Here is a 14,107-nt window from a genome sequence, read left to right as displayed (position 1 = left end):
CTGAAAAGGAAGTTACATTTGTCTATCTGTTAAAGTTTTTTTTTGTTGAATTTATATCCATTAGGTTGGATAGGGATAGTCCAGTGGAGGTAGATTTGGATTTTCAAAACCCATTTGAAAAGGTGCCACATGAAGCTGTTAAACAAAATTGTGGGTAATAGGAGGGAATGATCTTGAATGATTAAAGGACAGCAAATAGACAGAGTAAGAATAAACAGGTCATTTTTGGAAGTCTGTAGATGATATGCTACAGGATCACTATTTGTGCCTCAGCTATTTTCAACATATCAATTATATAGATGAGGCTACCAAGTGTAATGCATTGGAGTTTCCAGGTAATAGAAAGCGAGGTGGAAAAGTAAGCTGTGAGGAAGATACAAAAGGCTGAAAAACAATATAGACATGTTAAGCAAGTGTGAGCGAGCATGTTAGATGCAGTGTAATGTGGGGAAATGTGACATTATCCATTTTTGAAAAGTCAAATTCAAAAGCAGAATATTTTTCAAATGGTGAACGTGATGTTCACAGGAATCTGGGTACAAGAATTGCAAAGTTGTTATGGAGCTACAGTATACAATTAGGAAGGAAAATTATAACAAAATAAATAAATCTTACCGCAGTAGTATTGGGCCTTGGTGAGATCACAGCTAGAGTGCAGCAAAGAATTTGTATCTTCTTTACAAAGCAAGTACAAAAAGATCGATTGAAATGGTTCCTAAAATGAGAGAATTGCCCTATGAGGGAAGATTGAGTAGTTACCTTGAATTTAGAAGAATGAATGGTGATCTCATTGTTACACATAATCAAACAAGGGACAAACTCAGAAAAATACATTAGTGGAATTAAAGAGGTTAATCCAAAGCATTATTGGAAGCAATAGCAGAACTAAAGGGCAAGAATATAATCTGATCAAAGGCAAGCTCAGATCAAGTTCCGAAAGCAATTTTTCCATGTTAAGTGTAATTAAATAGAACTGCCATCTGGCAAGGCAACGTAAGTGGAATCCCTGCATTGAATTAAAGTGTAGTTAGAGATTGTAATGGAGCGACTGGGATTTAATTGTAAATACCTTTGTTATCGTTTATGATGTTCAATATCCTGAAGTATACTGATAAATTGAGATCTAATCCTTGTAGAATACCAGGTCAGTTTGTATGCTCACATTTCCATTTTTTGTTCCCTTGTCTTTATCAGTGAATTGCTGTCAGCACATTACGTTGAAAGGCATTTCGGGGATGAAGGAAAGACCACACAGGTAAGACAAACATATTATTGGCTTATAGAACAATGACAAATTAAAATGACAATATAAATACATAAACAGTGTGTCAACAGTTCGGAATAGGAAGAAACAGCATTTGAGCAACAGGTAACATGAACACACAAGCAGCAATTACAAAAGATTTCTGAGACATTGAGGCGAAAAACCACAAGTGATGTCCAGAAAGGAGCCTCCAAAAACTGCAACTAATTTTATCTGAGGACCCCTCCACTTCAACAACCTATTCTGATTTGTACGGACTATTGTTGTGAGTAAGAACTGTCAAACGTCAGCCACATAGAGATGAAAATGACGCTGAGGTCTCAATGACATTTAGATTTAATCTTACAGTAGGAGCTTAGCTTTGCTCCTCTAAACGTATGGGAGTTATTTCCCCCTCTCCCCACCTTGAGAAACTAAAAGATCTGGAGGAAATATGATTGAGGCCTTCAAAATTGTGTCTGAGTTGGACAAGATGGATATCAAGAGACCTGGGAGGCCTGATTGTATGTATGGAGAGTGTAACCAGAGGTGGAGCACTGTCTGTAGCTGCAGTCTGTGTCTGCGATGTCACTGTTAGCAACATCCCCTGTATATGTTTGTATTACAGACAGCCAAAGATTAAAGAGAGAGATAAAAGAGGGATTAGTCAACAGCATTCTGGATCCCCCCTCACCCCTCTTCCAACTGCTGACAGTTTCTCAAACTGGACCCTTGCCATTCCCTTCACTGCTCCCTTGTATTAACCTTTTACCCTGTTCAGCCCCTTGCTGCTTTTTTAACTACTCCATTATATCTCTTTGCATTCCACCCCCTCCAATGCTTTGCTGCTTCATCCATTGCTCCCTTGCATTTCCCCATTAGCCCTTTGCAGTTCCCTTTGCTCAACCCCCCCCCCCCCCCCCCAACGTCCTCCAATCCGCCAACTCCCTCCTACTTTTCTCCTGTCTGCCTCCGTGCTCCCTGAACAGTCCTCTACCACTTCTTCCCACCCACTCGCCATATACTCTGTTGCGGTGAGGGGCCTTGGGAAGACATGTGGCATCAGCAAAGAGAATGGTAATGTGTGGAGGAATCAGCAAAGAGACTGGTGAGGGGAAGCAAGCCCATGGCGAATGGAGCAGTGAGGGGATTGGGAAGGAGAAGACCAATGATGCATTATGAGTGAGACCCAGGACTTCAGGAAGAGGATAGCGAGTGGTGGATGTACATTGGGAATTCAGTGATTGGAGAAACAACATGTGCACCCGTAATTGGAGCGAGATCTGACTTAGTGATTTGCTGTCTGGGGGCTGGTTGCAATTACAGGAAATACTCAATGTAATACTTCAGGTAAGTGTTGAAAACTTCCCAAGTGTAGGTTGAAAAGGACATAAATGCTGCAGAAGTCAACATTTTCAACAACTCCTGATTTAATTCTACCACTGGCTCATTTTAGGGTGAAAATGGAGCAGTAACAAGACATAAGCCTCCCTTGTTGTCTCACTTTGAAAAACTTCTTGTGTTAGAATATTTCATTTCATTATTCAAGTTCATCTTTTATTCTTCACATTAATTTTTAAAATGCTAATTATCATTTACCAAGATAGCAAGAGATCATTGAAGGAATGCTGCAATATCCAATCCAGTATCTCAACAGGGAACGCATTATATAATAAGCCTAATGGCAGGCTAAATTTGCTATTCATAAGGTCTCTTGGAGGAGCAGGTTTTGTACAAAACTAGTGATTTAAATGAACATGACAGTAATAGAAGATTACCAAGCCAGTAGCAGTATATTCATCTCATTCATGAAAGGGAATAACTTCCATAATGTTTTTTCTATAGTAAATGCACTAAATAATTGAAATTTCTTATCTAAACACTATTTGGGAAGGATTGCTGCTCTCAAGATGCATGACGATTTGTGCTCCAACCTTTCCACTGGTTGAAATTGTCAGTACTTTAATAGTATCGACCAGAAGGAACCTTACTTCACAAAGGGATTCTGGTGTACTCTTTGTCTTCCCTGACTGTTGTTGGTCTAAACTCTTGTTTGAGTGCAGACCTGAAAACAAAGAAATTGAACTTATGTAGCACCTTTCACATTCTTCATGTCCAAAAAGGCTTCATAATTAGTGAGTGACTTTTGAAATAACACCAATCAGTGAAGCAGAATAGTCTTTGCATACCAAACGGAAGGGAGATGGTTGTTCAATTGATTAGTTTGGGTGATGGTTTTGAAGGGCCAATGCTGCATTTTGTAAAGACTGAACCAGTCTTTGAATCCTTCCTTTAGTTATTGCTGTTGTTTCAATATCTTGACAAGATGTCCAAATGCTGAGGGTTTAACTTGGTCTGACAACATCTACTTTCAAACTGACTGAAAATTCACAAATTGACCCTGACTGCAGGAGCTGCCAGCTGAGAACAAGGTACTGTAGATGCTGAAGACACGAAATAAAAGAAATGAAAATGTTGGAGATACTCTAGTCTACCGGCATCAAAGGAGAGAGAAAGAGTTAATATTTCAGTCCAGTGACTCTTGTCGGACCTTCAAGAGAGTTAGGAGGGTATTACCAGGAGGCAAGATGGATGTTATGGATATATACAGTAAGCCTCCTCTTCGTTGAAGAAGAAAGTCAATTCCTCTTTTAAGATAGTCAAGAGTTAGAGGACACTCACTAAAAATCGGGTCATCCATTTAAAGAAAGGTGGAGTGATCAGTCTTGCAACTTAGAGGGGGCATTCAGTTGGAATGCAGACTTGCAGTTACAATCAGATCAGCCAGGATTTTATTCAGTGGTGGAATGGACAGGCTTGAGGGGCTGAATGGCCTACCTGTGCTGCTAATTTGTGTCTTTGTTTATTTCTATATATAAAAATCGCACACACAGGCTCCAAAAGCAGAATCAGAATTAGGGTACAGAAGAAGGCCATTTGGTCCATCATGCCCGCGCCAGCTGTGTTATCTATCCTGTTTGGATTATCTAGTGCCAACCTTTTGCTTTTTCCCCACATCCATGCAAACCATTTTTATCCATTGCCTTGAGTGAAGGTCGAAGCCCCAGAATGCAGTGGCAAAGAACTTACCTCCTGACTCCAAAATTCTGTCAATTGTCTATAAGGTACAAATCAGGACTGTGATACAATATGCTTCACTTCCCTGGGGGCTGCTGCTCCAACATCTGCTAAGAAGCTCAACACTTTCCAGGACAAGGTAGCCCATTTGATTGGCAACGCAGCTGGCAGGTCAACCATCTCACTCACAGGACATCACTCCAGGCATTACACCAAGATAGTGCCTTAACTCCAATTATGTTCAAATGTTTTTTCAATGACTTCTGTCCACCGTATGGTCAGAAGTTTGGGTGCTCGCTGATGATTGCAGTGCTCAGTAATAGTCGCAACTTCTCTGATAGTGAAGTAACCATGTCCAAATGCAGCAAGATCTGGATAATATCCAGGTTTGAGTTGATAAGTGGCAAGTAACATTTGTGCCACTCAAGCGCCAGTCAATGGTCATCAACAAGACAGGATCTAACCATCAGCCTCTAGCATTATCATTAGTAAATCTCCCTAGATCATCATTTTGGGGTTAACATTGACTGGATCAGCAATAGAGACAGTCTATCTACAAGAGCAAGTCAGATGCTACGCATCCTATGGCAAGTAAATCACATCCTGTCCCCCTTAATTCTTCACCATCTGCAAGACATTAATCAAGAATGTGATGGAAGAATTCTCCACTTGCCTGGATGAGCGCAGCTGTAACAACACTCAAGTCTGACACTATCCAGGACAAAATGGCTCGTATGATAGACATCCTGTTCACCACATTCAACATTTGCTCCCTCCACCATTGTAGCAGTAGCGTGCCATCTATAAGATGTGTTGCTGTAACTTGCAAAGAGTTCTTTGACTGCATTTCCAAACCCATGACCTGAAGGATAAGAGCCACAGACAAATACAAACACCATCACCTTCAAGTTTCCCTCCAAATCATACCCAACCCTGATTTGGAAATAAATTGCCATTCCTGTATCATTTGAGTCCTCCTTCCCAACAGCATTGTAGACAAGCCTACAGTGTACAGACTGCAGCAATTCCCCACTACTTGCTCAAGAGCAATTAGAGAAGAGCAATAAATGCTGACTTAACCAGTGATGTTGGCATTCTACGAACAAAGTAAAATAGGACCATTATGCCTTTTCTTTGTAGAACATTGATGATAAAATCCAGTATATATTGAGACATTGTAGTCGATGTTTTAATGATTTCAGAGTAGTGGAGAGTGAATAATTCATCATTGCAGTTTACAATCAATATACACCAGCTGCCACATTTTAAATATTTCTAACTGATTACCATGCAGTTTCAATGATTCATCATTGCCCTATGTGGCTGAGTGCTGATTCTAGGCATATATCTGGGAGACCCTTTTGTATTTATTGACAGGGAGTTGGGAGGTTCAAAGGCCACACTGCTGTATATTTTTGAAATGTAAGAGAATGCATTTTAAAAAGATTTGAGTGTATACGTCGGAGAGCGATGGGAAGGATTAGAATTGCAGTTTCCCTCAGAAATTCAACAAACCTTTGTCCAGTCAAATATTTTCCTGATAAACTTTGACAGGTTTTCTTGATAAAGGAAAATCGGAGGTTCTGATAATCATGAAGAAAGCCGATTAAGTAGGTACCCACAGACCAGTTGATCAATATTTTGTTTCATTGTGACGCTATTATCCTGGATAAGCCAACCAGATTGATTGATTAAAACTTGAATAAAACGATCTCCTTGAGGATATGAAAATCGAAATAGTATATGAAATCTGATACCATAGGCAAAATAATCTGTTCGCAGTTCGTAGCTGAGGGTGATTACTGTACATTTGAATGAGCTGTAGACTTTCTCTATCACAGTAATCTCCTCCAGCATGCTAAAGATCCCTGCATTCCTCCAATCCTGCATGCATGCATGCCAGGCAGTGAAAGAAAGAAATGGAGCCTAATCTTTACCCACTGAAAAGCTTTTACTTACAAAGGGAATCATGCATCTCCACACTCAACTGCCAGTTTAATTCTGTTCCTGTAAAGATCCAGCCATGGATCACTGCAGATCTGTATGAGATAGACTGCAGGAGCAGATGGAGGATATTATTGTTTATTCTTAGTGAAAGTACAACATTTTACAATGTTGTCTTGAAGGCATTTTCTACAGAATAGCACATTATGAAGATTAAAAGTATAAAGTTCTCATAAGAGAGAAAATCAAGCTCCATATTCAGAATAAAAGTAATTAGAGGAAACCTCGCTCGAGTATGTAAAATATTAACCAGTACAGATGGTAATTATGGAATATTACTTCAGTGTAATCTAGGACAGCAGGATCATAAATTAATTTAAATTTCTGAAGCTTAATTTGAAACTGATGTTCGGAAAAACTGCATTAGACAAAAATTTCACTTGCATAATTATAGTAATTACTGTCTTTGGGAAAAAATAGGCTGATTGTGAAGCAGTGTGAAATCTCCTTCGCACATGAACTGTACAATAAAAATAGAAGGTTTTCTTCTATAATGTTTGTAATCTGATTGCTAGGAGCAGGAGAGGCAAGTGATTAGATACATTCAGAGGGCAGTATCATGATGTGACAACAGTTGGGTTATGAAACAAATGGGTTTCGATGGCACAAATGGGTTTTTCCCATTCTTCACTCTATTGTTTGTTGCTAATTCAAAAATGAAATTAAGCCTGATGCACAGAATCCTATCCAGAAATGGGTGTTGTTTGCTTCATGCTCCATGTCAATTGAAATGAGTTGTCAATCAGATTGTTACAAACTTTTGACTTCCTGTCAGAAACTCAAGCTTTTCAAATGTAGCATCTATAATGTGCCCATATTCTGCTATTTAAGTCTGTCTTCCCTGTGACATGTATAGAAGTTTTTTTAAAGAAAATAAGATTGTCAAGTGAGGGGAGGATGCTAATTGCTTTGGCTGCTTTCTGACTCACCTAATCCAGGATGGTTTCCTTCCCAATCAGTCCACTCCATCTAATCACATTAATTCGGTTCAGTAGGCGATGGCCTGGTGGTAGTATCGCTAGAATATTAACTCAGAGACACAGGTAATGTTCTCCAGACTGGGGTTTGAATCTCACCATGCTAAATGGTGGAGTTTGAATTCAATAATAATCTGGAAATAGGTATTTAATGATGACCATAAAACCATTGCAGATTGTCATGAAAAACCTATCTGGTTCAATAGTGTCCTTTAGGGGAGGAAATCTTCCATCCTTAACTGGCCTGGCCTACATGTCATTCAAGATCCACAGCAATGTGATAGACTCCTAACTGCCCTCTGGACCATTAGAGATGGGCAATAAATGCTGGCCTAGCCAGAGATGCCCTCATCCTGTGAATGAATTAATAAAACTTTATTAACTGTTGAGAACTGTTGAGTTCTAATCTCACTGTATTGCTGGCTATGCTTTAATGTTCCCTTTAAAGTTCCTGCTCCTTTAACCAAATGTGTTGAGTTTTCTTAGATTAAAATGTATCATATTTTGAGTTTTACTTGATGTGAATAACTGAGATCTCACCGAGAATATCACACATTCTCTTTTGGATCCTTGGTGATTCGTGGGAATGTTAATTGCAGGTTTAGAATAATTTAAATTTTTTTATTAATCATTGTGTTGGAATAACACTTTAAATGCCTTACAATATACACATATGTAAACTACAGTTTATTGGAAGTTCATATAATACTCCATCCTAACCAAGACAAGTAACTACAGTGGGCTACCTGGAGGAGTGTCTATGCTTTGTTCTTTGTTCAAATTCAGAATCAGGGCATTCTATGGTGAGCAACTCCCCACCCATCTCCTACACACCATTTATCCATCATCTACAAGGGAGACATCAGGACTGTAATGGAAATGGAGTCCACTTGCCAGGATCAGTGCAGCTCCAACAACACTAATATCTGACACCATTCAGGCCAAAGCAGCCGCTTGATTGGCACCTCATCTGCCTTCAGCATTAAGCCCCATCCTCAGTGATGTACAGTGACAGCATTGTGTACCATACAGAAGATGCACTGCAGTGATTCAGCTCGGCTTCTTCAACAGTGCTTTTCAAACCTGCAACCTCTCCCACCTGGAAAGACAAGAACAGCACATACATAAGTAGACCAACAGCTACTTGTGAGTTCCCTTCCAATGGGAAGGGGAGGTGATGGCTTAGTGGTATTATAACTGGACTGTTAATCCAGAGGCCCAGGTAATGTTCTGGGGACCTGAGTTCGAATCCCATTATGGCAGATGGTGGAATTTGAATTCAATTTTTAAAAATCTGGAATCAAGAGTCTAATGATGGCTCCCTAACTGTTAGCAGAACTCATCTGGTTCACTAATGACTTGTAGGGAAGGAAACTGTCATTCTTAGCTGGTCTGGCCTACATGTAACTCCAGACCCACAGCACTATGGCGGATTCTTAAATGCCCTGTGGAATGGGTAATTAATGCTTGCCTTAAGGCCAGCGATGCCTTCATCCTGTGAATGAGTGAAACAGAAATCATACACCATCCTGACTTGGAACTGTATCACTGTTCCTTCACTGTTGCTGAGAAAATCCTGTATCTCCCTAACACATGGACTGCAGCAGTTCAAGAAGGCAGCACACTTTTGTGAACAAAAAGAAAAGCACAACTGCTCCTTTTTAAATATGTCTTAATATCATACCAAACAAGAATCATTCCTTGGGAATCAGTATCTATTGAAATCTGCTTATCATTCTTCCTGAAAAATGGTTATAAGTATTTTGTCAATCTAAACAACCCATTTAGTTAAATACCTGCGTATGCAATGTGTGATAAAAGTACTCCAGAGTATCAGTGCATACAGTGCAAGTTTGCAATTGTTGTTAAACATAGACAGTTTTAGTTAACAAGGGTAGATGGCCAGTTGCACAGTGAAAGATTACAGAAAGAGACCATCACTGTAAGTGTTTCTGGAAGTTGTTCTCTTTCTCAATCATTCCAGCTATCTTGCTTAATTTTCCCCTAATTGGTCAGTGTCTGTACTGTCCTGTAGTTCGCTTCGGCAGCACGTCTACTGAAATTGGAAATATACAGAGACGATTAGCATGGCCCCTGCACAAGGATAGCACGCACATTCATGAAGTGTTCCATATTTCACACTTCCACCACATTACATTTAAGGGACGGCACGGTGGCTCAGTGGTTAGCATTGCTGCCTCACAGCACCAGGGATGCGGGTTCGATTCCAGCCTCGGGCATCTATCTGCGTGGAGTTTGCACATTCTCCCAGTGTCTGTGTGGGTTTCTTCTGGGCGTTCTGGTTTCCTCCCACAATCCAAAGATGTACAGGTCAGGTGAATTGGCCAAGCTAAATTGCTCATAGTGTCTGGGGTGAATATAGGGTAGGGGAATGGATCTGGGTGGGTTACTCTTCGGAGGGTTGGTGGACTTGTTGGGGCAGAGGGCTTGTTTCCACACGTAGGGAATCCAATCTAGTTTGGGAAATGTTTCAGGTAATTTGTCCTGTAAATTACTGCTGTAATTTTCCTGACCTGTGAAAAATACTGTGATGAAGGAAAATATAGCACAACGATCTATTTCAGCAGCAAGGATACAGAAGATTATATAGAGCTGGATATTTTGCTGCGATGGAGGAAAGTCTTCAAATAATCAATGACTACATAAATATTGACTTGTTTTTGTTTGTTTGCTCTTAGGATATAGATAACACTGCAGATTCTGTGCTTACTTTATACCATTTAGTTCCTGTAAAAGCATTAAGTGTCAATGTCAAGGTGTAAGCGGAAAGTGATACGTAGAGACCGATCAGGTGGGATCCTGAAGGACATTAGTGATTTTCTGATCATCATAAAAAATGCCCCAATCCAAAATGGCGGAGGAGTAGCAGTGCAATGTGCAGGCTCCTCAGCCCACAGCTCATCTGCTCTTTTGCTTTTAATTTTTTTAACATGTTTCCATTTATTATGGTATGTTACCGTCTTTTAACAATTTCGGCGGAAGGCCTCTTCTCCTGGCCCAGGTCCAATGATGAGGTGGCTTCCAGTGGCCCAGAATGGCAATATGGGCCTGGTGCCGGGTGCGGCAGTCTCCTGGTTTGTTCAGGAGGGCTGATCTTGTTCTGGCGTAGACATCTTGTTCTATACTAGAGGTCCTTGGCAGCTTCTGGGTATTCCAGCAGCTCTGCACAAAGGTCTAGTCTCGGTGTGGGGTATCGCCTTGGTGTGGAGGTCTTGTCCTGACGTTAGAGGTGGCTTCTGGGTATTCCAAAGGCCCAGTGTGAAGGCCTGAGCCTAGCATGAAGGCCTCGTCTCGCAATCTCAGTCCGGGTTTCCAGTGTACCCCAAGCCCAGAAGCCGTTAACTGAATTGTGATGAGTTTTTGCTAATTTTTTCTTCTTATTTATGATTTCTGTCATTAATTTAGGCACCTATGATGACTCTGTTCTTCACCTGAGGCCTAGCCGTTTTTCATAAAGATTTTAGTACAACTGATTGGTTTCCTTGTGTATTGTAATTAAATTATGGCTTTAAGAGGTGTATTTTATCCCTTTTTTTGTGAAGGAAGGTTGAGACAGAGGCGCCGAGCAATCTGTTCAAATCGAATAAAGTAAATAACTTGTGGAGCCTTGGGCTTTTTTTAGGTTGGAACAATAGAAGCAGCCTGAATGGAGGGGGGTGGGGGCAAGCTCCCACAGAATCAGAACTTTTGGTTTTAGCTTTCTGCAGTTGCTGGGTGTTGAAGCTGGATGTGGGAACTCTTATTTCTCTCTCTGTTACAGCTGAAATTCTTCCTGCTGCTAGAATTACATATGAGATAATCTATTTTACTGAATTTGCCTTTGCCAAGGGGTTAGTTATAGGATATTACTATCATTGGAACAGTTAATGCGTAGTTTATTATTTTAAGTATTTCAGTAGAGTCACAGTTAAGCCGATTCTTTTCATCTTACTTTATTCATACACTATGGTTAAAATATGTTTTGCTTCAAGCCTGGTAACTTGACCAATTGAATTGCATCCAGACTGTAAGGCCTGGCACCTGCCTTTAAAGTAAGCAAACGTTAGGGTCAAGGCTATTTTTTTTGACATGCTTGGAGGGGTTTTGGTCTGGTCCAATACTCAATTCCTTCACTAATAAACTAGTTTTCAAAACACCTACAGCCTTCTCACTCGTCCTGGCATTTTCAAAAGATTTTTGTGCATCCCTCTCCAGATGTTTCTCTGTTCTTGCAAGACCTTTGAAACTATGACAGTTCATATCTCATCTCCTCATCATTTCTGCCAAATTATTATCAATTCACATTTTTCTCAGTTTAATTTAATCTGCCAGTTTTCTACTTCATTCTGCAATCTGTACTGTCTTCTGGATTGGCCCCCAATCCATAAACTTTGAAATTGTCGCCTGTTTATCCATGTTCACTTCATTAGCATATACTCGAAGTGCGATGGCCCTAGAGAGTGCTGTTATATACTTCCCTGCAATCTGCAATACAACTAACCACCATCATCTCTGCTTTCTGTCTCCCAGCTACTTTTGTAACCACGCTGTCACTATCCTTTCATTACCAGGAACTTTAATTTTGCAATCGTGTCCATTATGTGATACTTACTCACATGCCTGTTGAAAGTTTGATAAACACAGCATCAATTACACTAGTATAATCAGCTCTTTCTCTCTGTGCTTCATCAAGTAACTCAAATAAGCTAACAAAAAGTAATTTGTCTGTAACAAATTATTTTAATTTATTAGTCCATGCTCTTCCAAGTGGCAATTAATTTTGCCTTGGATTATTGTCTCTGGAAATTTCCCCATCATTTGATAAGGTGCCACATAAAAGGTATTTGCACAAGTTAGGAACTCTTGTTACTGGACTAAGGTATTAGCATGAATTGAGGAATGATTAATGCACACAGGACAGAGAGTTAGCATTAGTGGGTCTTTTTCAGATTGGAATGCCACTGGGATACGTTGTAGAACCTCAATTATTTGTAATCTGTACGAATGGGTTGGAGGACGTCAGCGAGAAATATATCCATATTTGCTGATGATTCCAAAAAGATATGGAACGGCATGTTGTGATGAGGGCATAAGGAATCTGGAAGAGTATATAGATACATTGAGTACTTGATTAAAAACTTGACAGATTGCGTTTAGTCTAAAGGTGTGTGGTCATGCATGCTCTGAGAAGAATAAAAGGCAGATTATTACTTAAGTAGAGAGACTCCAAAATGTGAAGGATAGAGGGATCTGGGTATTCACACAAAAGGTTTTCTTGTCAATCATTATGAATCCAAAGGTATTTTGACCTTTACTGGAAGGGGGAGTTTAAAAATAAAGAAGTCTTGATACGACTGTACAGGGTGGAGGTGAGTCCACAGCTGGAGTACTGTGTTACAGTACTGGTCCTTGTGTTTGAGAAATGATGTATTACTATTGGAAGCTATTTAAAAGGGATTCTCTAGGCTGATTTCTGGAATGAAGTAGCGACTCATCAAGAACAGCGAAACAGGTTAGACTTTTATTCATCAGAATTTAGAAGAATGAGAGGTGATTTCATTGAAGCTTACAAGATTCTGAGAGGGCTTGAATGATTGATGTTGAGAAGATGTTTCAGTTTGTGGAAGAGTGATAAACTGGGGGGGGGGGGGCGCATGGTTACAGAGCAAGGAGCATTTGTCTAAAACTGAGATGTGAAGGAATGCAGAAGATGGCAAATGTCTGGAATTCTCTACCCCAGAGTATTGTGGAGGTTGGATCACAAAACATTGAAAAATGTAGATTGGTTTTTGACATATTGAGGGCTGTGATGAGCTGTGTGTCATTGAAGAGAAGTCAAAGCCTGAGACTGGTCAGGCATGATCATAGTGAATGGCAGGGCTGGCCTTGCTTGAAGGGCTGAATGGTCTAATTCTGCTCCTATTTCTTATGTTCACCATCAACATAAAACTGAGTAGATTGTAGTTACTGGCTTCTTTCCTCTCTTCCTTTTCAAATAGGACTGTAATATTTGCAATCTCCAGTTCTCTAACACCATATCCCAGGTGGGTGGATGATTGCAACTGGAGCCAATTCAGTTTCCACTCCTTCTTTCCTCATAACTTAAATAGCATGCCATCTGGAATGCATGACTTCTGTGAGGAATATAGAACTTCTAAATACATCCTCTTTCTCTATTTTTATCCTATTCAATATCTCTACTTCCTCCTTTATTGATACCTTGGGAGCATCCTCTTCTGTAATGAAGGAAATTGAATCCATTATTGGCTTAGTGGCAAGAGGCAGAGGGTGATTGGCTTCTTTTTTTGTGACAGGAAGTCTATGTCAATGATGTACCACAGACTTCGATGTTGGGTGTACATTATTTGAAGTGTACATTAATGACTCAGACACAAATGCAGTGGTATGGTCAGTATGTTTGCTGATCGCGCGCAAATTCTTTGTGTGACAAGTAGTAAGGAAAACCAAAAGACAAGAAAGACGGGCTGTCGGGGTTGGTGGGGGGGGGGGGGGGGGGGGAGAGGTGGTGGGGGGAAGTTAACCTTGACAAATGGAATTTATCTAGAAAGGTGTGAGGTGATATCTTTGGGAGGATGAACAAGGTAAGGAAATACTGATAAAACCCTAGGAAGAGTACAGTATCAGAAGGAATTTGGTGTTCATGTCCATAGGTCCTTGAATACAGCAGCACAGATGGGTAAGGTAGTTAAGAAGGCATACAGAACACTTGTCCATATTAGTCAAGGTTTTGAATACGAGAGCAAGGAGGTTTTGATGGAGCTGTATAGAATGTTAGTTAGCCCAC

General features: G+C 40.2%; 1 protein-coding gene and 1 non-coding gene across 8 annotated transcripts in view; both read left to right on the top strand.

Annotated features, from left to right (window-relative positions):
- Positions 1–14,107, top strand: part of LOC140465874 (disintegrin and metalloproteinase domain-containing protein 11-like) — a 173,555-nt gene that overhangs the window by 28,692 nt on the left and 130,756 nt on the right. For all 7 annotated transcript variants that reach the window (XR_011955175.1, XR_011955176.1, XM_072561755.1 and 4 more), the window contains one exon: positions 1,195–1,255. Coding sequence is in view for 4 of the 7 variants with exons in the window: in XM_072561755.1 (XP_072417856.1) it covers positions 1,195–1,255 (61 nt within the window). In the remaining 3 variants the exon portion in view is untranslated. The remainder of the gene's footprint in view (positions 1–1,194; positions 1,256–14,107) is intronic.
- Positions 9,337–9,441, top strand: LOC140465955 (U6 spliceosomal RNA). The gene has a single exon (XR_011955201.1). It is a non-coding gene; the product is annotated as a U6 spliceosomal RNA (small nuclear RNA).

Source organism: Chiloscyllium punctatum, chromosome 42 (genome assembly GCF_047496795.1).
Source record: "Chiloscyllium punctatum isolate Juve2018m chromosome 42, sChiPun1.3, whole genome shotgun sequence".
In the NCBI taxonomy this organism is placed as follows: domain Eukaryota; kingdom Metazoa; phylum Chordata; class Chondrichthyes; order Orectolobiformes; family Hemiscylliidae; genus Chiloscyllium; species Chiloscyllium punctatum.
Note: the sequence above shows the minus strand (reverse complement) of the source record. Positions and strands in the feature narration are given on the sequence as shown.